Source organism: Juglans microcarpa x Juglans regia, chromosome 4S (assembly GCF_004785595.1).
Source record: "Juglans microcarpa x Juglans regia isolate MS1-56 chromosome 4S, Jm3101_v1.0, whole genome shotgun sequence".
NCBI lineage: Eukaryota > Viridiplantae > Streptophyta > Magnoliopsida > Fagales > Juglandaceae > Juglans > Juglans microcarpa x Juglans regia.
In genome coordinates, this window is record NC_054601.1 from 27,261,519 (window position 1) to 27,287,661 (window position 26,143).

Below are 26,143 nucleotides of genomic sequence, written 5' to 3' on the forward strand. Positions count from 1 at the left end.
CTTTGTAACACATGGAGCATTGAGTAATACAAGTTGCTTCATTATTCTATATTAACTCCTAAAACATATGCTAGCTAGGCTAGGTATTCACACCATTAACAAAGCAGGTGTTCCATGTTTTCGTCATTAATAATTTCTTATTAGCTTTTTTTTTTTTTTTTTTTTTGTTTATCCTTTGTTGACAGGTTCGTATCCTTCCCTTGCTTGTAAAGTTAGTTTACTTTGATAATAGAGTTTTGTCTTTATGTTAACTGGCATAGGTTTCTATAAAGAGAAATACTCTAGTCACAAAGTGATTATACAAAAATAATCTCACAAACTGATGTGTCTTATTGAGATCTATCAGATTGTAAAATTACTTTTATTATAATACATATCTAACAGCTCACATAGAGTCACGTCAGTTTGTGAGATTACTTTAATATAATCTCTTTGTGGGTTAGCACTCTTCATTTATGAATTGTGTTTATATATATATATATATATATATATATATAAACTTGGTTTTTGGGATTTTCTTTTAACCCCATTCTTCTTTTTATACGTCAAAATTGAGACCTCTACATGGAATTGGAGTTGCCGAGTGAGAGCGTGAGACCAAAAGATTTATGCAAGATGCTCTCAAACAGAGAGCATAGAGCTAGAGATTTTAGAAACCATGGCCTATCAATCTCAATCAATAAGGCAGTAGAAACAGCATAAGGAAGAAGTAATCAATCATATGGAAGTGGTATAAAAAGTTTGACCTCTGCATTACTACAGTTTTGCTTCTAATTGTGACCTTTCAACTCTCTTTCTATCAGCTTTCAAAGCTCAATTCTTTTTTCTTCTGTTTCGTATGCATTGGCTTAACGTTGAGTTGAACCTGGTCAACTGGTCAAGCATCCCGAATAATGTCCGGACCATTTGCCAATGGATCTGATTTTGAGATATTGCCAAATAAGCATAATTTCGATTCATCGCACCTTTGCATTAAGTAAAATCCAACAGTTAAAAGCATAACAAGATAAATGTTCCAGGAACACAAACTACAAAGAAGAAAGTTGTAGCACCAACACACGCCTACGGATTGTAAGAAACATGCACATCTCATTGGAACACCAAAAAATAAACCATAACATTCAAAATGCTGACCCCAGGGCCTGATCACTGTCTTGACCTCGACTCAGCCCTTCTTGCTTCATCTGGTGTTGAAGGAAACAGCTCCACATATCTGGACCCAATTGTCATCTTGTCTTTGCTCATCGCTCTCTTAGCCTCCTCTGCAGAAGCAAACTCTACATATGCCTCTCCAGTAGCTTTTCCATCGGGGCGACATGCTATGTGTATCCTTTCTTCTATCAGCTTGAAATCCCGGAAAAATTCACCAATTTCAGTTTTCTTCACAGAAAAGGGGAGGCCGCGCATCTTCAATATTTCAGTGTATTCCAGCTGGTCCTTATCACTGAACCTCTTTGATCGAGCTGGAGGTGGGCTTCCATGGTAGTCATTATCGTAAATTCCTTCATAGTTTACCTCCGCTGCTACAGCACTATAATAATCCTGCCTCTTGCATCTGAAAACTTCCACATACCTTCGACCCATGCTCTGCCGGTCTCTCTGTAACGCAAACTCGACCTGCATCGATCCCGCAAACACCACAAAGGCTTCTCCTGAGAACCGTCCATTCTTATTGACCAGCAAAACGTCGACAATGTCCAGCCCAGCAAAGAACTTGAAAATCTCAATGTCGGAGCAGTTGAAGGGAAGCCCCCGGAGCCGGACCACTGGAAAGGGAGGGGGATGAAAGCCACCACCATAGCCATAAGGTTGAAAGCCACTTGTGCTACTGCTCACTGCGAAGTAGGGATTGGATTCCATCATTCTTTGTCTCTTTGAGCCGACCTCGTACCCGTCCGAAAACCCCCCGCTTCCCAACATTGCCCTTCAATTATATATACCCAAAAAGAAAAAGAAAAAAAAAAATCCCCCACTCAACCAGTTAATAAAACCAAACCCAACCCACTATTCCCTGACACCCAACTCTTTAAGTCTTTATCACTACATTATTCATCCTAAATAGTATTATGCTGGCCCTCTTCAAAGCAACCAACATATAAACCCCAGACAAACCAAAACATACTTTGCATAAGCAAGGAAAACACTAAGTCTTAACAATGAACTCTTAGCAGTGATAACCATCATCATCAAAGCATGAAATATGTGCATTCAACATGATGACTAGAATTATACCTTGTAAAGAACAAAAGTGATACAATAATAATAATAATAATAAATTATATAAAAAAAAAAAGTAATTAGAGTAATAATCAGTCTGAGTACAAGAAGTTCATCTTCAAAATTAATCAACTCCAACAATTTGCTTTTGGTGCATCAACTTCAACTTGGAAGTTTTTTGCACAGTCAAACAGGAAATTGTGCAAGCATCATTGGAATTTAAAAAAAAAAAAAAACATATAGCACACTCGAACCATTATAGGAAGTTCTGCTTGAAAACTAGGCAATCAGTCTGTCACACATTCCTCACGAAAAGGATGTTATCAGAAGAAAGATTGGCTCCCACATCAAGAACCGAAGCATTAACATTAATAATTATTTTCACTTCCTGTAGCATATCCTAAACTGTTTTTCTACCAATAACAAATTTTCAGTGTACAAGATAATTAATAAACTCATTGATACCTAAGGCTTCTAAAAAGAACACATTACTCGATGAGTTAAGGGTATTTAATTATAAAATATATATAAAAATCTTAGAGTCTAAGACTGGTAAAGCTAATTAACCCCTAGGGGTTGACTCAAGTGGTAATTAGTCAGGACTCGTGCACCCCGAAATTAGTCAGGACGCTGGCACCGGACTCCCAATGCCAATCAAAAAAAAAAAATTACGCAGCCTTTTTTTTTCGACAACTTTTCATAACTTTTATCTACCCAATACCAAGCGATAAAAAACGGCAAAAAAAGTTTCTCCTCTTTTATCAGGTAAATCAAAACAGCCAAAGATCTATATTCCCGTAGATTTGGTTTCAAATTCATAAGAAAAAAATAAGAAATAAAGAGCAGAGGACCAAAAGCCCTAAATCCTATCTATCATCATATCAGAATAAAATAGGCGCAAAACCAATTGAATCGATTCACAATTACGCCATATGAAACGACAGGAAATAGAAGAAGAATCGGCATAAGAAAAGAAGCACGTAGGAGATTAAAGTCTATCAACTAACCCTCTCGGTCCGTACATGGCTTCGAGGCTTTTGTTCAAGTCTTCGGCACGAGAGCACAATTGAGAGAGAAGGCAGAACCCTAACAGAACGTCGTCGTGGAGGAAGGGGAAAGAAAATGAGTCTGGTTCTTTGTCGATACGATATAAGTCCCCTTCTCCTGTATGCAAATTCATTATATATATAGTGTCATAAAAAAAAAGTTCATTATGCAGTCTAAAAAAAAAGCATTATATATATATATATATATATATATATATGTGTGTGTGTGTGAGAGAGATATTCTACTCAGTAATCCTATACTACACACTTATTGAGCAGAAGAATTCTTTTATTTTTTATTTCCTTAGCACGTGAATGGTGTAGGGCTATTGAGTATAATTTTTCACATATATATCTGGATCATGCTAGCGGACCGCCAGTGGTTACAGTGGAGAGTACCACTGGTTCATTTCAATTTTTTTTTTCTTTTAAACATTTTTAGCATCCTTAATCATTAAGAAAAAAAATACACAATTTTATTAATAATTATTTTCTTAACCACTAAGTAAGAAATTAATTAATTAATTAAAATACTCGAGCGATAACTTTGAATAGTAATTTTGAGGGACTCTACTAGAATTTTCTTTTATAATATAATAAATATCCTCCAATTATTAAATATCACATAATGGAATAGTGGGAGGATTATAATAAAAATGATGATGGGTCACATTACTATATGTATGTATATATGTATATATGTATGTATATGCATGAGCTTGCGTCCAATTGTGGAAAGAGTAATGCTACATATACTTACAACTTTATTTACACTTTTACTTACAATATTCATTTTATCAATTTTCTTTTCAAATTGAAATTTTGAATTCTATAATCTTTAACATATCATTAGCTGGAGTAATGTTATACATCACATTTCTATTCCATTTTTATCACATTATGTAAGATGTGGTACATTTATCATGATAAATAATCATTTGACAAATGATCATTTAATGATTATAAATATGTTACATCTTATATAGTGAGATGATAGTATGGTGTATAGAATTTTTTCAATAACTAGACGGGACAAATAATTTTTTTTTTGTAAATTTTAGATGCAAAATGTTTGGTCAAATATTGAAATTCTATGAAATTAAGTTTATAAATTAATAAACTATTATTTTTAGAAATTCTAATTTTCCAAAAATTATATTTTCAAATACGGGATTCAATCAATCTCAATCTTTGGGGTTTTAGATTTTAACTTTAGTCCATGTGCTGTCCTTAATAGTATTGGCAGTGGTGTAGCCATTTAATCTAAAATGTCAAACTTTGGTTAATTAAGTCTAAAAGTGGTATGCAGTAAATTAGGTACGAAAGACTCCAATAACCATTTGAGCTTGTTGCTCAAGCTCAACACACACAAGGGTCAAATATGCGCTCAAACTTTATTGACCGGTTTGCTTTAGAAATATAAGCAAAAAATAAAAATTTATTTAGAATAAAAAATATAACCGTTATGTTATTAATTATAAAAATATCTATAAAATGTGTGCTATAAATTATGATAATTAAAATTAAATATTTTATTTGATTAAAAATAGATAACCTGTAGATATGCAAAATATGATATAAAAATTATAACAGAATAATAAAAAACTGAAAATAAATAATATTTATTATTATATATAGTTTAGATGGATAATTTAATGTGGAATTAAATTTTTAGTGGAATAAGTAAAATACAAAAAGTGTGGTAATAGACAAATTTTGCTTAATGAAATAGATAATTCAATATCAATGCTCTAATGAGTTATTCTATATTTTCAAAATTATATATTATATATTATTAGTCTAGTCATACTGTCTTGATATATTATGTGTGGGGTGGTATTTCATGTTCAACTCATGAGTATTAGATTATATGAATCAACTTGAACCTGACCCATTTAATTAAACGAGGCAAACTCTAAAATTTTAATTGGACACATAAATAATGGATGACCCGACACGTCCCGCATAACCTAATTAATAATAAACCTTTATTGGATTAACTGGACACGACTCATCTAATCCGTTTCAACCGATTTAACTTGTTTTATACAAATAGGTTAAGATGATCCACATTTTTATTTGTTTAAACCAATTAATATAATTTCATATATAATACAAAGATAACTAATTACAACTAGATTCATGTTAAAAAAATTTATGATCAATATCCAAACCAATGATATATTAAAAAAATTAATATCTTCATAAACTAAAATCACATATTAACAAAAAATTTAATAATTTGAGATATTAAGTCATCAAATGCTATTATTAATATTACATCTCAACAACAATAAAGTCATATAAAACTAAACATTTTATAAAATCTAAAAATAAAATTTATTCAGGTTATACAGATGGATTGCAAATTTCGCAATTGATCTAAAATTGACCAATTTATTAATCGTGTCTTATCAAATCAAAACCTATTTTGACCCAAACTCATTGTATTTCCCTAGTTACGTGGATAGTTGGGATTTTAGATTTAAGAGGTTTGGCGTCCAAAACTCCAAATCTCGTGAAAGATGAAAAATTGGGGTTTTAGAGGACATATGTAAAGCAGCATTTAGCATATGAAAAATAGAAGTAAAAAATTGGATCCAAACTAATTAAAACTACGTTTGGATGTTGAGATGAGTTAAATAGTAAATAACATTATTTTGTGAGTCCCATTAAGATGAGTTTAACTTTTTTAAATTGAGATAAGTTTAACCTTTTAGGTTAAAATGTATAAAGTAAGTTAAGATAAATTTAATTTTTTTATAGAAAATTTAAAGAATAGAAGATCTTATCAATAATTAGTTTGAGATCAGTTAAGTTTGGTTCAGCAACATGACACAACCTAAACCACAAATTTGGTTGGAGAACAGGCCGAGCAGGACCTATGGTCAAAACCTCTCGGCCAGAATGATGTGGTAAACATTTTTATATTTACTGATGTGGTAAACAATCTTTAAAAAAAGTAGAATATTCAATATAGTTCATAAGTTGCATTGTTCAAATTATAAGTTCATAGGTTTAGACTTGAAAAAAATGTTACAAGTTCATAAAATGAGGCTGCTGTGTTACAAGATCCGCCCTCGTATCGTATCGTTTCACGATCCCCCCATCTAAGCATAGGGGAAAAAGAAGCTGCAAGCAACACAGCTTCTTGTTGCTGCTTCGCACTAGCTCTAGCTCTAGCTCTTCCTTCCTATATCAAAATTGCAGGATCCACAATCTCATGCGTACATACAATATTTCTAACAGACTCTACTAATGTTGCATTTTCATCAAGTTATCGGCATAAAACCAAAGAACGCTAGCTCTAATATCAATCTCACACTTACAACCTATCAAGCAGTATACCCAACTTAAAATAAAACTATCATTACTTTCTTTCAAAAAAATAAAAGTAAAAACAAAATCATCATTCTTCGGAATGATTACTTATAGAAAGATTGATTGTCCCATGTGCGCGTGTATGTGTAATATATGTGTGTGTAAACAAAACAAAAATTATGGGATGCCACAATGTCTTATATATGAAATTATATATGTTATAGAGCAGCGATGCCATTCTTTCTAGAATAAAATTTGCAATAGACAGGCAGCACTACTTCGAATTTCATTTACCAAGATATGAAATGTATTTAACAAGATGCTAATTTTACTTTTCACTACTCTATAACATGGATTTACATCCATTCCAAATAAATATCAATAAAACAATGTACCTCGTTACTAGCAATGGCAGTGCAGGCGTTTTCTTCCTTGAAATTCGAGAAAAAAACGCACTAATTCTGATGACAAGATACTAATCACCACTAAACTTTTTCTACTTGAAGAGTCGACAAACAAATTTGCTAACCCTGGTAGACAGTATTAACCAAGGTATTATCCCAACCTGCAGTCACAACGGGTAGCCCATCAGAAGCAACATTCAGAAACCCAAAGTGCATCAGAATACATTAAAGATGACTCTTTCTTTTGGTAAGTAAATTCAACCTCACACAATACTTTCCTAATTTTCTAGATGAGTGATGTATGGGTTGTCCGTAGAAGGGAGACAGACATATTTGGCATCTCCCCTAACAGGGCAGGAACAGCCTTTGGGCTTACCTGTTACCAGCACCTCCGGTTATGGCTCCCAACTCCTCAAGGTGGATCTTTTAACCAAATCCTCTCTTACCAAAAATATATATATATATATATATATATATATATATATATATATCAGTTCAACTGAGTAACCAATTATGCTCATGACCGAACTTTTTATGCAAGGTTTGGCCTCATGAGTGTGTATCATGTCATATATCTAACTTAAATACATTACACATGCAAAAAATCGTTACGCATGATAGTTGGGAACCTCCACCGATAAAAGTGGTCCTGACCACCTATTCTCCAATAAAAGAACAAGATTATAAACCTATTAGCACCAGGATCAAAGCAGATGGTGCCAGGAATCCAGAGTGTGTTATGGGATTATGTAGGTCCATACACAATTTCAAGCACTAAGAGATGTCCAACCCAGTACATCTGTTAGCAGTTACCATGATAACTCACTCCATTGCTTTTTCTGTAATCGGGTTGCACCGGGTGTTCTTCTCTTTGTAAATGAATTACATTGCAACTCTTTTTTAAAGATTGTCAACAATAGGTGTGACCAGCCCACCTGCTAAGAGTCGCCCACCTGGAAGAGTAATAGGCAGATTTTTCAACCCATTACATGGACGGGAGGGGTCAATCTTTAAAGACAGAGAAATAGGGTGGGTAAGATTCAAGGGTTTCAGCTTTGGATACTACTTGCCCACTTAAAATTATATTATAATATATATATATATATATATATATATCCGCTCTCTCCATACCCCTTAGACTGGCAAGCCACTACTGAAGTGAGGGAAGATAGGTGCCAGGGTAGGGCTGAAATCTGCCAGTAGGGGGCAGTGCTCAGCAGTAAAAAAAGATGCACTACAACAGGTATGGGAAGTGAGTGCTGGCCCAGCCATTTCTGAGAACTAGTGAAACAAATTTTAAGTTATCTGCATAGGTTTCTATCGTAAAGTGTGCACAAATATAATAAGAAAAGAAAACAAGTTAAAGGCTATTTACCATAACATTGTTGTTTAAGGTACCTCCAGCCCTCCAAGATAACACCCTCCCTGCAAAGGGAAAAGAAGCAAACACATAAGTTCAGAATGTGGTAGGAAGTCTCTAATATTTTTCATTTTATTCTTGATGAATATTCAGCTTGCCAAAGGAAAATTTAAAAAATTGTTTAAGATGATTTTTTAGGCTTTTTGTAAAAGTTGTTTTGGTTTTTGGAAAACCTTGAAACTTTTTTTTCCCAAACATTCAGTTAGTCTGATCTTACGGCAGTAAATAAAAGGATGTCACAAGCTGATACAGTGGCGGAACCAGTGATAATTTTAGGGGGGGGCCAACTTTTCTACCATGTGACACGTTTATGTAAAATAAAAAGAGATTAAAAAATCTTTAAAACATAATTATATATAAAATTAGATCTTGATAATTTTCTACACACACAATGAAATAATTTTTCTTTTTTTTTTATAAGTCACAATGAAATAAAATTCTAAAAACACAACTTAATATATGTTTTAGATTTCTACCAATAGCGTTTCATGGAATAATATTCATCCATTTTTATTTTTGTAATTAAATATATAGAATTTATTTTCTTCATAAACTAAGTAATTTTTTAGAAGGTCATCTTTCATTCTAGTATGTAAGCTAGTTTATCAAGTTTTATGTAAAATCTAGATATTTTCGTGTCACATTAAAATGCTATAATTGAGACCTTAAATAAAAAATTTCATAGTCAATGAAGTCTAGAGGATAAAACTTCTCAACTATTTTTCATATAGATCATCAACCATACAAAATTTTGGGACTATAGGAAAAAAAATTGGAGAGAGGCATTTCTAGGTATATTGAAATTTTAGAGAGCATATAGGCATTATAAATTTTTTTTTTTTTTTTGGGGGGGGGGGGGGCATCTTCTATATTTATAAATAAAATCTAGGGGGTGTTTGAATTTTCAAAAAATTTTGGGGCCTAAGCACAACATGGGTCTGCCACTGAGCTGATCAATCAAACTGCAAGTCCATCAAGTATAATTTCAGGGGCAGAAGCAAAGATAGTAAAATGATGAGTGGCAAAAGGCATTACCGAAGGGTTGCACAAGTTGCTCAGAAATGGTTGCAACAGGAACCCTCCAAAACCAACAAACGAGCACAAAATAGGTAAAAACCTACAATACAACAAAACTAACAAACTCTTCAGAACTCAAACAAGGGAGGAAGTTAACTTGACAAAATTTCAAAAGCTCCAGAACCACCTTAGAAAGAAATAGAACTTTCAGATACAAATCATAAGACACTTTCATTTCCTTGCTCATTGATTCTTGATCTGGAAAACATTCAAGTGTTAGAAGCATTATATATGGGAAAAATAAAACATAAAAACCTCCACAAATGCAGTGCAATGTTCTCTTGAAAGTTCTTTTCTTTGATTTTTTCTTTTCCCATTTTAAGGATTGCACAATGGACATACGGTGGGCAACTGGCAACATTCACCATAAGCATATTGAAAGATAACAGTTGCCACGATAAATCTAAAGAAGGTATGCTGAAAACTTGAAATAATGAACCACATAGCTCCTAAATAGCAAGCAATTTTCAAAACAGCCCAATAGCTCGTTCACAAAACTAGATTCGAGACACTTTTATATATTATGACATGTCTTTAACATGAGTAAATATAAGTTTTTTTTCATGCGTCAAGATGAATAAATATAAGTGAAGGAGCCAAGCTGCAAATAGTCTCACAATTTGCAAGTTCCTTCTCCTTGGCAGCTGCTAACCTCCTTAGTTTTGCAGCTTGTGCAAATGTGGATGGCCTGTGATCAACCAAGGAGCAAATCATATAGTTTTACACAATAGATACCAGACAAGCCTAAATTTAGGAATAATAAACAACAAATGCAGGATGCATAGTCAGATACCAGTAATTGCTAAAAAACACTTTATGAAATGTTTTATCAAGTTAGTGTTAAAACTCTTATTTGAAATGGTTAGCTTTAGCGTTCCCTGTTTGCCTGAAAAAAAAATTCAAGCATATGCTCTTTCGTTTTGGGTTTTACTTGTTCTAATTCGTCGGTACTTCAAAGCGTAAAAAATTTCATAATGATGTTTTATTGAGAGATTTAGCTGGAAAGGTGGGTGAATAGACTTCATATAAACCTCTAGAACCACTCACTGTGACAAGGAGCTCGCCTCTTTCAAGATTTGCTTTATCTCTCCACGCAACTGGATTGAGACAGCACTCTTGGATCCTCTCTGAAAATAAACCACATGAAAAAAATAAACAAATCATTTAAGAACAGGAAACTAGAATTGAATTTAATGGGCCGAAATAAACTGACAACCACAGGAAAAATATATCCCGCATATCCAGAATAGGAGTAATTACTTGGTTCTGGTACAACAGACAATCATTGCATGGAGAGATAGGAAAGTTTGAACTCCAAAAATGTTGACTTGGAATCTGATTCCTTACTGGTTGTGAATTGGCTAAACTTCAAAAGGGGCTTATATTTGTCTACTCTGAATGTTTGGGAGGACATAATAAGTTTTGTGGCATTCTTTTCTATTTTGGTTTACCATGTATTTAGAGAAGTCAATGGTATTGCTGATTTTTTTTGGCAAAAGTGGAGCTAGAGGAGCATCATGTCATCATTTCTATCCCTGCAATGTTCCAAATGAAGTGAAGGGTTTCTTTAGGCGTGAGAAAGTTGGGTGCTGCTACTTGAGATGCAAACAATAATTTGTTGCTATGGTGTTCTGTTGTATATTTGTTTCTTGCAGGTTGACACTGCTCTGGTTTATCTTAGATTTTTTTTATAATCTTTTAAGCTTGATTTTTGGATGTTTTGTACCAACCTTCTTTGTAACCACGGCATTTCTCCGTCACAAGAGATAAGTTATCAATAAAATTAGGTACCGTCCTCGTCCTAAAAAAGTTTAGTTTTTGTATTGTTTTTTGCAAAAGAAAAAAGAAAAAACATTGCATGGGGAGCGAGTAGAGCAAAATCTTTCCCCGGGAAGACCGGCATGCAATTAATGCAGTCAAGACTTAAGAGCCATTATATACACCTATACACATATGAGCGCATTGAGCTGCTAAATTGAAGATGAGATTCATTTAAGCTTTTTTGTAAAGAGTAGATTTTTGTTCAAGGAAAATTCTCAATGTGATGTAAAATCAACCATTTTTTTCTTTCTAAGTCCAATCTATCCAGATTCTTGTGAGCAATAATACAATACATCTCTAATTGCAACCATCATCCAGCTCATGGAAATATTAGTATTACAAAAAATACAGCATACCAGTTGAAACCTTAATTAAATTAGAGAGAAGCTGAATCGAGAAAAATAAATCAAATTTTAAATAAAGCTAGAAGAATCCGAATGTACATTTTTTTTAAAGTGCTCAAGCCATCTGGAGAGGAACTGGAAGCCGATAACAATCACGAAGATCAGAGGAGCTGCAAGCGAGCCTCGATGTCCTAGGGTTTCTTCTCCTCCCATCTCTCTCTCTCTCTCTCGCGCTGATCTTGGTCGCTTCGTACGCGGCGATGCAGGAGAGACTGTGACGAGGATATTGTGGTTAACGGCTGGGCCGTAACAACGTAAAGAGTCCTACTTGGCTTGAAGCCCGGTCCGATCATCTCCTGCGCATATTTTTTTGGGGGGCTACCGCTACACTCGCTCCCTGTCACCAAATTGGTATTTATGCCGTGAGAATTGCTACCTCCGAAGGATACAAAGAAAAAATCTACATATTCACAAAACTTCTGCACACCATTTTTTTAATTTTTATTTTTTTTTATCATATATTTAATATATAAATAATGAATAAAAGAATTAAATTAATAAAAAAAATAAACTCAAAAAAAATTTTAAAAATTATTAAAAAATTTAATAAAATATAGTGTATGGAGATTAGGGAAGTTGTGTAGCATTACTTAAAAGAAATTTAACGAATTGAAATAGTTTAGTGTAGTATATTAAATTTATTTATTTTTTAAATAATTTTAGAATCAACATATAACATAAATCACATCAATTTATGAAATAATTTTATAAAATATTTTTGTGATAAAAGTATTTCTCTTATATCAATAAAAATACTTTAACACATATATAAATTTATAAATTGATATAAATTATATTTTAATTTGTAAAGTTGTTTTTATATTTTAAAGTAGATATAACTTACTCGTGTCAGTTTATTAAATTTATCTTTCTAGGATTCTTTGTCTATAACACTTATGTTTTAACTATTATTATTATATTTGAGAACGAGTTCTACACTAATAATTTGTTTGGATAATAACATAAAATGAGATGATTTATGAGTTAAATAAAATATTATTTTTTAATATTATTATTATTATTTTAAGATTTAAAAATTTTAAATTATTTATTATATTTTATATAAAAATTTAAAAAATTTATAATAATGAGATGAAATAATTTTTATATCCAAACACTCCTAAAAAACATCGAAAAAAAAAACTCAACGTTCATGTATTGAACAGTATCACAAAGTAGAATACTGTCGCGTGGATAATGTTCTATTGGCCTCTAAATACCTAACAACTAACTAATTAGGATTTGTATAAATGAATTTTAAATATATTTTTGTTTTATTTTTGTAAATTTAGGTAAATAATTAGAAATGATAAAAGATGTTTACAATCGTAAATTATATAATATTTATGTAATTATTTTAAAAAAATAAATAAAATATAGAATCAACATGAAAAATATTAATTCTTTAATAATGGACTCAATTTTTTTTTTAAAACGATTACGCAGTATTTACGTATTTTACGATTGTATGTAGAATTACTCAATTGAAAACTATTTATTATGTTTCACTTATGAGCTTATCATTTAATGTCACATAAAAAAATATTAAAAAAATGAGAATAAAAAATATGATAAGTAAATTTTTTATTTTTTAAAATATAAGTGAATCAAACGGGCTAATATCTACTAGAGTCCCAAATGAAAAAGCATTCACATAAAAAAAAAAAAAAAATTCACAATCTACTCAATCACAATTTGATATCAAATGATGGAATAACGAGTAATAAATGATAAATATTTATCTGATTTACATTAAAAATATGAGAAAATGATGGAAACAAAAAAAAAAATCATGTTTGCAGTTCCGTTGAAACGTGTACACGTGCCTCCAACATAAGATGCGTCAGCCTCGGCAAAGCAATAACAGAAGCCCACGCGTCCACACCGTTGCCGTTGAACTTCTGCTTGAAATTCTGAGAGAAAAGAACAAATAAGAGAGAGAAATCGAGAGCACGCGAATCAACGACGTGGTTAATTTGTTTTGAATTCAACTTTAACTTTTATCTCGTCTAACTCCCTATCAAACTTTAGTTAAACATTTTTGAAATCCCGCGCAAACCCGCACTTCAATTCGCTCGCAATTCAGTTTTTAATTTTCCTTTCCTTCCTTCTCTCTCCTTCTCGCTCACAAGCACCAGTACCCCCACACCAACAAAGCAAAAGCGTGCCTCTCTCTCTCTCTCGTTCTTTCTGCGTGTCCTTACTTGTCTTCTTCTTCGAAAATTCTAGCTCCAAAGGTAAACCGCAGACTCTAACTGGTTCTAACACATTCTCACTGATTCTCAACCTGTTCTTATTGTGAAAAATAATGATAATAAAGTAAATTTAAATACGGGAAAATAAGTAATCACACACGATACAGTATTTATGTGATTCAGCAAATTGCCTACGTCCACGGGAGCTGTAGAGGATTTTTATTTCTTGAGAAATCACAATACAATGTGTGTAGAATGACTACTGTTCACTCAGTCACTGTACAAGTCAGAATAAAATAATATATATAGGTTATGCGGCGGAAACCCTAAATTCAGCAAAATTAGCGATGTTCGCTCGAGCGGCGAGTCGAGCCCGCATCGAGCGAACTTGTTTCCCGCAATTGCTCGAGCCATGTGTCGAGCGGCTCTTCAAGCGAAGCTCTCTGACTTCACTCTGCTCGAGCTGTGTCTCGAGCGGTGTCGAGCGAAGCTCTCTGACTTGCCTTTGCTCAAGCGGTCTGTCGAGCTATCTTTGAGCGAAACTCTCTGACTTATATTCGCTCAAGCGGCGTGGACTAGAATCTAAATACTCAACAATTCTCCCACTTGGAGACTGGTACGCCCATAGTATTGCCCTCTGGCTCAAACATGATATCTTCCACCTCTGCAACTCACTGCTCCTGTCTTCATGCAAGAAGACCAATTGAAGTTGCGCACAACTTCAGTTTCTCAAGTGTAACACCCTTTGTCAACATATCAGCAGGGTTCTTACTTTCACAAATTTTCTCAAGTAGCAATTGTCCATCATCTAACAATGATCGTATAAAGTGATACCTGATCTGAATGTGCTTTGTCCTGGAATGAAATGCTGGGTTCTTGGCAAGGAATATGGCACTCTGACTGTCACTGTAGAGAGTGCCCTTCTTATTCTTTTTCCCTAATTCCTCCAAGAAGCCCTGTATCCAAACCATCTCCTTTGCAGCTTCTGAAACTACAATATACTCAGCTTCTGTAGTAGACAAAGAAAATGTTTTCTGTAGATTGGAACCCCATGAAACTGCAGTACCACCTAGAGTGTAAACAAACCCTGTGGTACTTTTTCTGCTATCAATATCCCCAGCTAAATCAGCATCAATGTAGCCTTGCACATCTAAGCCCTCTCCTGAGAAACACAAGCACGTTTCTGAGGAGCCTTTTAGGTACCTCAAAATCCACTTCACTGCTTCCCAATTTTTTTTCCAGGGTTACTCATGTATCTACTTACAACTCCCACTGCATGGGTAATATCTGGTCTGATGCAAACCATAACATACATAAGTGAACCAATAGCTGAGGCATAAGGAACCTTACTCATATAGTCTTGTTCCTCTTCTGACTTTGGTGCCTGATCCTTGCTGAGTCTGAAGTGACTACCCAAGGGTGTGCCAACTGACTTGGCCTTGTTCATATTGAACCGGTTGAGTACCTTTTTCACATACTTAGCCTGTGAGAGTCTCAAGGTGCCTCTGACTCTGTCTCTGAAAATTCTTATGCCAATGATTTGCTTCGCAGCTCCTAAATCCTTTATTGCAAAATGCTCTGACATCTGCTTCTTCAGATTATTGATCTCATCAATATTTGCCCTTGTAATAAGCATGTCATCCACATATAGCAACAAAATAATGTAAGAATTGTCAAACTGTCTAACATAGCAGCAGTGATCTGCCTGACATCTAATGTACCCTGCACTACACATAAAACTGTCAAATTTCTTGTACCACTGTCTAGGAGCTTGTTTAAGGCCATACAAGCTCTTCTTCAGTCTGCAAACTGAATTTTCCTTTTCCTGTACCACAAACCCCTCAAGTTGGTGCATGTAGATGTCTTCTTCAATATCTCCATAAAGAAAAGCTGTCTTCACATCTAACTGCTCAAGAAATAGGTCTTCAGTAGCAACCATAGCCAAAAATAACCTGATGGTTGTGATCTTTACCACAAGTGAAAAAATCTCAGAGTAATCAATGCCCTGTTTCTGCTGAAAGCCTTTTACAACAAGTTTGGTCTTGTACCTTTTACTGCCATCATGCTCAGTTTTCACCCGGTACACCCACTTGTTGTGTAATGCATTCTTCCCTGATGGAAGTTCTATCAACTCCCATGTCTGATTCCCTAATAAGGAATCTATCTCATCCTTCATGGCCAACTCCCACTTGCTAGAATTTTTATCTTGCAAGGTTTCTCGGTAACTCTGCGGTTCTCTACCATCTGTCAATAGAATATAATTCAAAGCAGGTGAGAAACGATGTGGAGGACGAATAGTCCTAACTGACCTGCGAACTGCAGTTGTAGAAGTGGACGGCGCTGGATCTGACTGTTGAATAATAGGAATGGGTGCACTATGCCCACTCTCCCTGTCACTCATTTTCCTACACTGCACTGTGACCTTTGGTAGATCATCCAAACTCACAAACTCAGATTCCTGAGGAACTGCTTCAGCAACTATACTAGACTTGTCCTTGTACACAATCTTCTCATTGAAGATCATATTCCTACTTCTTATAATCTTCCGACCCTGATCATCCCAGAAACGATTGCCAAATGACTCATCTTCATAGCCAATGAAATAACATTTCCTTGACTTAGGCTCAAGCTTACTACGAGCATCAGAATCAATAAGAACATAAGAAAGACAGTCAAAGATTTTAAGATGAGAAAATTTGACCTCTTTCCCGCTCCAAGCCTCCTCAGGCAATCCACAATCTAACGGAACTTATGGCCCTTTGTTTATCAAGTATACTGCAGTGCTAACTGCATCTGCCCTAGGTGGTAACCCAGCATACAGCCTCATGCTTCTAGCACGCTCATTTATGGTTCTGTTCATGCGCTTAGCAACTCCATTTTGCTGTGGTGTCCCATGAATGGTCTTCTCCATTCTGATACCCTGAGTTGCACAATACTCCTTGAACCCACCATCAATATACTCACCACCATTATCAGACCTCAAGCATTTCAACTTCAAGTCTGTCTCTGTTTCAACCATGACTTTCCAAATTTTGAACACATTAAATACATCAGATTTGTGTTTCAAAAAATAGACCCATACCTTTCTGCTGTGGTCATCAATGAATGTAACATAGTAACGAGAACCTCCAAGAGATGCCACTGGGGAAGATCCCCACACATCAGTGTGCACAAGATCTAGTCTCTCTGACTTTAGTGTTCTACCACTCTTCAAGAAATTGACATTCTTCTGTTTCCCCATAATGCAACTCTCACACATACTGAGATCAACTGACTTCAGTTCTGGTAGCTTGCCTCTAGACAGAAATTCGTTCATGCCCTTCTGACTCATATGGCCAAACCTGCAATGCCACAAATATGCTGTGCTCTCTGCAACGGTAGTAAGAATAGTGTTATCCAAACCAGTAGTCATATAAAGTGTACCAGTTTTCTTACCCCGAGCCAGTACCAATGCCCATTTGGTGACCTTCCAGGTGCTATTTGAAAACACCACTGAATGTCCACAATCATCAAGCTGCCCAACAGAGATGAGATTCTTCTTTAACTCAAGAATGTGTCTGACATTTTGTAAGGTCCATTTGTTCTTGTTAAGAAGAGCAATATCAATATCTCTCATCCCTACAACATTCAAAGCCTCTCCATCAGCCAAATACACATTTCCAAAATCACATGCAACATAGTTTTGCATTATCTCCCGATAGGAAGATGTATGGAAGGAAGCTCCTGAATCAAGTATCCAATCATCAACTGGACTATGAACTGCAAGTAATAGTGCATCATGCACTTCTTCAGTTAACACATTAGCACTATCATTCTCGGTCTTGTTGGGATTTCTGCAATTCTTCTTTATGTGGCCAGTTTTGCCACAATTCCAGCAAGTTGCCTGCTAGCCAGGCCTTGACTTGCTCTTACCCCTGTTCTTTGATTTTGATCTGCCTCTGTTTGAGTTCCTGTCTTGTGCTCTCCCCTAAGAGTCAACATTCAATGCTGAACTTGAACCTGAGGTCTCGCCTTAATCTCTCCTGCGCACCTCCTTAGCCAAAATCAAATCACGGATATCATCATATTTCAACTTTGACTTACCGGCAGAATTACTAATAGCCATTCTCATGGCTTTCCAACTATTTGGCAGTGATGCCAATAGTATCAGTATACGTATCACATCATCAAATTCAATTTCAACAGATGACAATTGATTTGTGATAGTATTAAAATCATTCAGATGTTGTGCAACAGACGTACCATCGGCTATCTTCAAATTAAATAACTTTTTCATCATATGTATCTTGTTATTTGCTAATGGCTTTTCATACATACCTGACAAAGCCGCTATGAGATCCGCAGTCGTCTTCTCCTTGATGACGTTGTGTGCAACGGATCTCGACAAGGTTAGACGAATAACCCCCAGAACCTGTCGATCCAACAGGGTCCAATCAGCAACTGACATGCTGTCCGGCTTCTTCTCCAACAATGGAAGATGAAGTTTATTCCCATAGAGGTAAACCTCTATTTGCATCCTCCAATACCCATAATCCGTGCCATCAAACCTCTCGATCCCCGATACCTTCACTTCTTCTCCAGCCATCGTTTTTTCTCAGACCCTAACCTTGGCTCTTGATACCAATTGTTATGAAAAACGATGACAATAAAATAAATTCAAACACTGAAAAACAAGAAATCACACACGACACAGTATTTACGTGGTTCGGCAAATTGCCTACGTCCATGGGAGCTGCAGATGATTTTTATTTCTTGAGGAATCACAATACAATGTGTGTAGGACGGCTACTGTTCACTCAGTCACTGTACAAGTTAGAATAAAATAATATATATAGGTTATGCGGCGGAAACCCTAAATTCAGCAGAATTAGCGATATTCGCTCGAGCGGCGAGTCGAGCCCGCATCGAGCGAACTTGTTTCCCGCAATTGCTCGAGCCATGTGTCGAGCGGCTCCTCAAGCGAAGCTCTCTTACTTCCCTCCGCTAGAGCTGTGTGTCGAGCGGTGTCGAGCAAAGCTCTCTGACTTGCCTTTGCTCGAGCGGTCTGTCAAGCTATCTTTGAGCGAAACTCTCTGACTTGTATTCGCTCGAGCGGCTAGACGCTCCGCTCGAGCGGCGTGGACCAGAATCCAAATACTCAACAGTTCTCACCATTTCTCATCGTTTTCGTGCAGAAAATCACCATGAAAGGTGGCAAGTCTAAGGCTGATACCGTAAAAACTGAGATCATGTGGGTTTTCTTCATATTTCCTGTTTCTGCTTCCAGTGTTTGTGAGTATTTGCTTTAATATGGTGATGCAAATTTATTATCTCTCGTATCTTAGCTCATTTTCATATTGAATCTATTTGCACGTTCTGTGCCATGGTGTTTGTTGTTAGGCTGAAGAGTAAAGGTGCTGGAACGGGCAAGAGACAATCGAAGAAAGGTGCAAAAGATCCAAATAAGCCGAAGAGACCTGCAAGTGCTTTCTTCGTTTTCATGTATGGATTTTAATTCAAAACATTCACTGATCCGTTATTCTCTCTCTCTCTTTCAAGTAATAGTTTACCCGGATTCTTTCTTTCTACGGAAAATAATTCTGTGTTCTTTTCTAACGAATATAAAAATAAAGGGAGGACTTTCGGAAACAATACGCAATAGAGCATCCCAACAGCAAGGCTATGTCGGCGGTAAAACTCATCTCATCGACTCAAATCTTCTCGCTTTTGGAGTTTCACGTCCCTAATTATAATTTTATATAAGAAAATATATATTGATTTGGGGGAAATGAACAATTATTAGGTGGGTAAAGTTGGAGGGCAGAAGTGGAAGTCAATGTCTGAAGCTGTGAGTATTTTTACGATAAATTGGAAAAGTTGTTGAGTTGAAGCATTAAAATCCATGGCTTACCTAGGTTGGTTTATGTGGCCAAAATATTTAGGAGAAAGCTCTTTATGTAGACAAGGCAGAGAAGAGGAAGTCAGAGTACAACAAGAACATGCAGGCTTACAACAAGAAATTGGTAAACAAAGCTCTCTTATTTGATAATATTAAAGCCAGTGCGTTTAGTGTAGTATATTGGGAACTAATTAATTTGAGAATTGGGTTGTGATAGGCCAGAGGAGGAAATGGACCGGATGAGGAAGAATCTGACAAGTCCAAGTCTGAAGTGAATGATGAAGAGGTTTTGTTCTCTTAGATTTTCACTTTTAACATTTGATGATGGCTTTCTTTTAGTTATTTTTGTTCTCTATATTTTTCTCTTTTAAGAAAAGAAAGGTCGGAATTTGTATGTTGTGTTTGTAGGAGGAAGAAGAGGATGGTGAGTAGAAAGAAAGCTGAGGGAACTCAGCTCAATCGATGTAGCGGTTGCTTTAGGATATATTATTTAAACGATAAAAATAGCTGCCTTTTTTTTTTTTTTTTTTTTTTTTTTCCTTTAGAGTTAGATTAGAGAGAGTGAAGGGATTAGCTTCAAAGGATTTTAATGATTTTAATGATCCCCTATGGTTCTATACCTAATCTTTTATCACTCAATGATTTAGTTTCAGATTGGCCTCGTGCTGTTAATTCCTTTGCTCAAGTTTATCCTTGTGCCTTTTGGAAGTATTTTTAGATAACATCGATTTTTATAAATGAAGTTTAGTTCTTGGGCTTTGGGCCCTGGCGTGTAAATTCTAGAGCAACACCGGCCCTGGATGTGTTGGGCTGGCTTCTTGATGACATGGAAAAGTTGCGTGTTATGTGTTGTTGTTCGATTTTTTGACCAGATACCGGAGAGCAGTGACAGTCGGTATTCGAAACCTGATATGGTCCACATTTTGGGATTTTGCTTAATTTTTGTCACACTTGACAATGGAGTTCGGTAGGACCAAAAATTTATGTTGTCCTATCAATAATTTAGATGAGTTTAGTTTTTTTTTTTTTTTTTTTTTTTAATTTTTATGAGAAGTTAAAAACGCAATAAATCTTATGAATAATTGATTTGAAGTGGATTGAGATACTTTAACAACTAGACGACCTTAAATTTTGTTAACCAGTTGTGTACTCCTGAGTCACTGCCCGCAAATCAAGTTTCACCAAAGGCAAGTTAGCAAAGATCGTGCACGGCAAGATAGCCTACATATCTGGCTTGATATGCTCACCGTTGCTATCTCGGATGATAATAATCTCACAAGATTCCCACAAATGGCATACATCATTTTTTTTTTGTTTTTGTTTTTTAACTTCGCGTAATCGTTAGAACATATGTTGTGTTTGTTACGAATACGAATTATGGGTTGGTGATTAATAAAAAAACATTCTTCCAGAAATTCTTACAAATTTGTATTGTATTTTGAAGCGAGTTATTGGGAAATCTAAACCGGTTTGCCTGTTGATATCGTGTTTCACAGCCTGGGCAATTCCATGTTGCAGGGTAGGGTCTTGATCTTGTTGAGATAGAGAATGGGGGGCTCAGAGTGCCATGGAACCTCCGATGTCTAAGTCAATTGTTAGATCGAGTGAAAGAGATAAGTATTCAATCAGAGAGAATATAAGTTGAAGTATGAAAGGGTCAAAACCCCTCTCCTAGTTTAGGGGGGTGTTTATACCTGGCTGAGGCAACCCCCGAGGTGGAGGTAGCGAGTGTTCAACTTTGTACTAGGGTTGGGTATCCTTGCCAACTCCCTGCTGTGCTGGAAACTTGTTAGACTTGATTGCGACCGTTACTAACACCCAAGAAGGCACGTCGTGGCGTGCTGAGTCTCCCACGCCGACGTGATTCCAATCAGGCATGTCCATCCTTTTGACCTGTTCAGATGCCAGGATTTAGGGATAGGGAGTATCCCTAAATGTTGGCCAGCAGTGGTGCCAGACAGTTTTACCTTCTGTCCTTTAGCCATGTGCCTTGTCTAATTGCTCCTTTTCATGGGCCTCATGGGCAGACCTGCCCAGTCCAGGCCTTATTCTCGAGCCCTACGAATTGGACCTACTCCTTCGGGCCGATCTTGGGGATTACTCCCCTCACAGCCATTGTGCTCTGTCCGATTGCTCCTCTTGCTGGTTCTTTTGAGGTGAACTGACCCAGCCCAAGCCTTATCCTCGGACCCTGGGGAAGGGACCTAGTCCCCCAGCCCGCCAGGAATTACTCCCCTCACACGCCCATTATAGAGCTTGGTATTTACCCATCGCGCTCTCACTTCCCAGTCGAAAGTGTCACAGATAAAAGGAATAACAATGGCAGGTCCCGGCAAATCCTTCCTTATCACCGGCCCTCCTGTAAATTTCTCTACCTAATGATATTCAATCTTTCTAAATCGAAATTTCTACCGTAATCTTCTATTGATTTCCTTTTTGCTTTTTTGCAGGGTGTGGGTAAAACCACACTGATTATGAAAGTTTTTGAAGCTCTCAAAACTTCTCACCCTAGCTTACAAATTCAGGGCTTTTACTCTAGTACGCTCTTTCTTTATCTCTATGAGTTGGGTCTAATTGCTTGTTTGAAATTCTAGTAGGATGACTACGGTGGTTTTGTAGGTGAAGTTAGACGAGGGAGCGAGAGGGTTGGTTTTGAGGTGGTCACTTCGGACGGCCGCAGAGGCCGATTAGCCTCCACTACTATTTCAACGTCTCCTTCTCTCTTTCTCTAACTTTTTCTTTGCTCAGTCATATCTCTACAGTTGCATCTCTCTTACTTACATCTTTAATGCCAAATGCGACAATGCCATATACAAAAACCTATATGTTCAGCTTTTTGTTGGAGGACCACGCTCAAAGTTGGGATCTTTATTTACTTATCAAAAAAATTTGGGACCTTCATTATGTCATTCTATATAATTGGTAAATCTTTGTTGTTATGAGGGATTTCACGTGCCAATAGAACTTGATCTTAATTTTTTTTTTTTTCATGCAAATTCGATGGATCCTTGATTGAGATTTGTAGAATTGCTCAACAGGAATGCTGTTTTCATTTTGCTGAAGCCGGTAATAAATCAAAATGTTGAAGATGATTTCTTTTTATGTTTTACCCATTTCAAGGATTGAAAGAAATGAAATAGTGAGAATTGAATGAAGCAAGCTTAAGAATCTTTCAGATTCTCACTGCCCATTCATTTTGGTTTCAACCGATGATTGCTAGAATCTATTGATTGACTCAACTCAGTCACGTGTAATGTTCACATCTCTCCATTTCATTTTGGAAGCAAAGATCTTTTGACACTCGGGACATAAAGGGAGCTGGAAAATTTTCGAAAACTGAATTGATTTCGGGGATTCTGGCTAAACATATTTTTCTCTCTACTACCTCTGACAGTTGAATGCATTGCTGATGAACTGAAAAACTTTCTCTCAATTGTAGAGACTTTTAAATCTCTCTTAGTTAAAGTGTTCAATTGATTTCCAGACTTGTAGCTTCAAATGCGTGGAATGCATGGTAGATATTTTTGCTCGCTGCAAAATTTACTTTTTCCTTGTTTCTGAACTACTTTTTTTTTTTGTTACTGATCATTTGGAACTGTCAGGATTTTCATCTCCCTCTAATAGATCTTTTGCAATGGCAGCCTCGAGTCTCTTAGATGGCCTAATGTCGGGAAATACAAAGTAGATATAGCATCATTTGAGTCACTAGTGCTCCCTGAATTGCAGGTGAGCTTGTTTGTCAAAGATGGGTTATTTATATATATGAGGTTATGTATCATTTTGCAATTCTGTAGGCGTTTTGTCTAAAGATGTGCATATTGTCCTAGGTCAGAGTGGATACTGATCTTTTCATCATTGACGAAGTTGGTAAGATGGAGATGTATAGCTCATCTTTCTTCCCTGGGGTTCTAAAAGTTTTGGAATCAAATATTCCAGTTTTGGCTTCTGTTCCTATTCCGAAATCGGGCCGTGATATACCTGGAGGTACATAAGACTAAGAGATGATTTTTTGCACTTAAGTTGTATATTCTTTTATAAACTAGTGTTTTCTATGGTTGTGATGATGCTTTTCTGAATGGGGAACCAAGAGTCTTAAGATTATGCAAAACAGTGTAGTAAATAAATTGTGTAAATTATTATTATTATTATTTACTTAAAAAAAATTAATTTTGTGAAATCTTTTGTACTCTTTGAAAGTGCATTTCTGCTGCTTATTTATAAACTAAAACAGGATCAAAGGGCAGACAAGGTCTGATAAATAAGGCTTTGAACTTCTAGCAATATACCCATCTTTCTCTTTATTTTGTGCTGGTTTTTTATATTACTAGTGTGTATGAATTCTGCAGTTGCAAGGTTGAAGAATCATCCTGGGGCAACTGTTTTTACATTAAGCACAAGTAACAGGGATGCTATCAAAGATCAGATATATTCCATATTGGTAGACTTGCTGACTAAACACTAGATGTTGCCCCCTTATTGGAATACTCTCTCCCCCCACATACATTCATACATATTCATATATATATGTAAAGAGAAAGATGGAGAGAGCATGTGTCCAGCTTTTCTCTTTTATATTTTGTGACGGGTTCATAATCGGCTGGTTTTCTTTTTTATAGTTTTTGAAGGTATTTGCAATGCTTCTTAGTAAGTTCCGGGACTGCTACAGCCTACAATGTAGTTAGTATGTTTGAAGTATGGAGAGTGAAATATAGTAGTTAGGTAGCTTTCTGTTTGAAGTTCTGGATTTGCTCTGTTGTAATCCTATATTCACAAACAGTTTATTACTATTCACAAATTATTTCACTATTATTTATAAATTATTCCACTTCTATTCACAGATGATAAGATACTCTTAACATCCAAACGGAGCATGTTTGGATAATGAGTTGATCTCAATTTATTTTATCTAATCATTACAATTTTTTCAAACTTTTAAATAAAATATAATAAATAATTCAAAATTTTCAAATATCAAAATAATTTTAATAATATTTTATTCAACTTTCATCGCATTTTAACTCAATTCACTATTCAAACCTCTCCTATCAAACGTGAACAGCAATGTATACATAGTTTGCCATGTTTTAATATTGGAGGTGTGCTGATTTCTTGTAACGGTGCATAATGTCAGGGTTGTAATACAAAGCTGAACTTAAAAAAAAAAAAAAAAAAAAAAAACAAAAGAACAAGAGATAAAGAAGGCAGTGGTATGATTCTGGTGCTAACTGCAGCCTAAAACTGGGTCATGTTATCTTATTAGTCAGAAAGAAGGCCCAGAAGCTAGCTGGCCGGGCCTTAACCCCAAAAAATAAACGAAAGAGAGCATCTGAGTTGGCCCAGTCGTGATACCGCCACGTGGGTGTAGATGACATAGGTCCCCCGTTTGTTTGTTTTAGTTATTAATTTAAAGAGAGAAAAAAAAAAAAGCGGAGAAGGTTGAGAAGGTAATGAAAATTTTTATTCATAAGTCTCGTAGACCGTACACTATTTTTTTTGTGATTTTTAAAATTTTTTTCTTTTATTAAATATGTGATATATGGATGATAAATAGAAGAATTTAATTTTTTTAAAAAGAATAAAACAAAAAAAATAAAAAAATTAAAAAATTATAGTATATGTGACTTAGGAATAGTAATGCTCGAAGGTAATAATGGAGTCACGTATTCCATTTGTATATATAATAAAAAGCAGGGTTGCACATGCACGAGGATGAGAAACGTCATTTTGTATGCGTAAAGCCATACCAAAAGAATATTCATCATCTTCATCCACGAGCTGTAATAACATGAGATGTATAGGGTTCCTTTGCCTCCCCCACACCCATTCGGCCATCCCTTCTTTTATTTGTTTAATAACGAATTAACTCGTCGCGAATAATAAAAAAGAAAAAGAAAAAGAAAAGGGCTTTACATATATATAGATTAGCAAAAAAGGAGTCTCTCTCCTGCTGTGGCTGCGTACGTGATTCTATTATTTCCCGTCTTGCGTTATATAATATTAAATCATTCCTTTTTATAGATTCAGATATCTGGGAGGCTCGCTTTTTTTTTTTATTTTTTTTATTTTATAATTTAGTTAAAATAAATATAGATATAAATCATTATTGAAAATATCTATTTTACACATATTATGTGGCATCATTTATACCATATATCTCTCAAAATAAATATTAAAAATAATCAATTAAAAGTAACTATACAGTAAATAAAAAATATATATTATTACAATAATTTCTCTCAAACATTGCTCATTTATTTATCATTGCTCAGTCTGTCTGGTGGGTTCACAAACTCTACTTTATTACATGCATTGCTGTCCCAACTACTTTACACCTATTCCTTCCTTCTTTCAAATCAAATA

At 35.4% G+C, this 26,143-nt stretch overlaps 4 protein-coding genes across 10 annotated transcripts; 2 read left to right on the forward strand and 2 right to left on the reverse strand.

The window, feature by feature from the left end:
- Positions 1-949: 949 nt before the first annotated feature.
- Positions 950-22,666, reverse strand: LOC121263509 (heterogeneous nuclear ribonucleoprotein F-like). 3 transcript variants are annotated; one of them, XM_041166436.1, is made up of 3 exons: positions 22,656-22,666; positions 3,225-3,347; positions 950-1,924 (listed from the first exon to the last, which is right to left on the reverse strand). In XM_041166436.1, exons 2-3 carry the CDS (start codon positions 3,239-3,241, stop codon positions 1,147-1,149), a joined length of 795 nt encoding a protein of 264 aa, XP_041022370.1. In that variant the 5' UTR covers positions 3,242-3,347; positions 22,656-22,666; the 3' UTR covers positions 950-1,146. The 3 variants fall into 3 exon arrangements, with proteins under 3 accessions (XP_041022370.1, XP_041022371.1, XP_041022373.1); XM_041166437.1 differs by lacking the exon at positions 22,656-22,666 and having other exon boundaries at positions 3,240-3,347; XM_041166439.1 differs by lacking the exon at positions 22,656-22,666 and having other exon boundaries at positions 950-1,835; positions 3,240-3,343.
- Positions 6,239-13,897, reverse strand: LOC121263511 (protein GET1). 3 transcript variants are annotated; one of them, XR_005940278.1, is made up of 9 exons: positions 13,879-13,897; positions 11,750-11,875; positions 10,533-10,612; positions 10,103-10,173; positions 9,613-9,683; positions 9,444-9,525; positions 8,364-8,413; positions 6,980-7,149; positions 6,239-6,456 (listed from the first exon to the last, which is right to left on the reverse strand). XR_005940278.1 is itself a non-coding variant. In XM_041166441.1 (7 exons), the coding sequence occupies exons 1-7, from the start codon at positions 11,861-11,863 to the stop codon at positions 7,081-7,083; spliced, it is 537 nt and encodes a 178-aa protein (XP_041022375.1). In that variant the 5' UTR covers positions 11,864-12,069; the 3' UTR covers positions 6,837-7,080. The 3 variants fall into 3 exon arrangements, 1 of the variants encoding a protein (XP_041022375.1); XR_005940277.1 differs by lacking the exon at positions 13,879-13,897 and having other exon boundaries at positions 11,750-12,069; XM_041166441.1 differs by lacking the exons at positions 6,239-6,456; positions 13,879-13,897 and having other exon boundaries at positions 6,837-7,149; positions 11,750-12,069.
- Positions 13,805-20,988, forward strand: LOC121263512 (HMG1/2-like protein). 3 transcript variants are annotated; one of them, XM_041166442.1, is made up of 8 exons: positions 13,805-13,947; positions 19,080-19,135; positions 19,285-19,386; positions 19,518-19,575; positions 19,688-19,732; positions 19,827-19,907; positions 20,001-20,069; positions 20,527-20,988. In XM_041166442.1, exons 2-8 carry the CDS (start codon positions 19,089-19,091, stop codon positions 20,557-20,559), a joined length of 435 nt encoding a protein of 144 aa, XP_041022376.1. In that variant the 5' UTR covers positions 13,805-13,947; positions 19,080-19,088; the 3' UTR covers positions 20,560-20,988. The 3 variants fall into 3 exon arrangements, with proteins under 3 accessions (XP_041022376.1, XP_041022378.1, XP_041022377.1); XM_041166444.1 differs by lacking the exon at positions 20,527-20,988 and adding an exon at positions 20,192-20,301 and having other exon boundaries at positions 13,806-13,947; XM_041166443.1 differs by having other exon boundaries at positions 13,862-13,999; positions 19,050-19,135.
- Positions 22,044-24,519, forward strand: LOC121263510 (cancer-related nucleoside-triphosphatase homolog). The gene is made up of 6 exons (XM_041166440.1): positions 22,044-22,144; positions 22,234-22,321; positions 22,403-22,493; positions 23,425-23,509; positions 23,611-23,767; positions 24,130-24,519. Exons 1-6 carry the CDS (start codon positions 22,103-22,105, stop codon positions 24,243-24,245), a joined length of 579 nt encoding a protein of 192 aa, XP_041022374.1. The 5' UTR covers positions 22,044-22,102; the 3' UTR covers positions 24,246-24,519.
- The last annotated feature ends 1,624 nt before the right edge of the window (positions 24,520-26,143 follow it).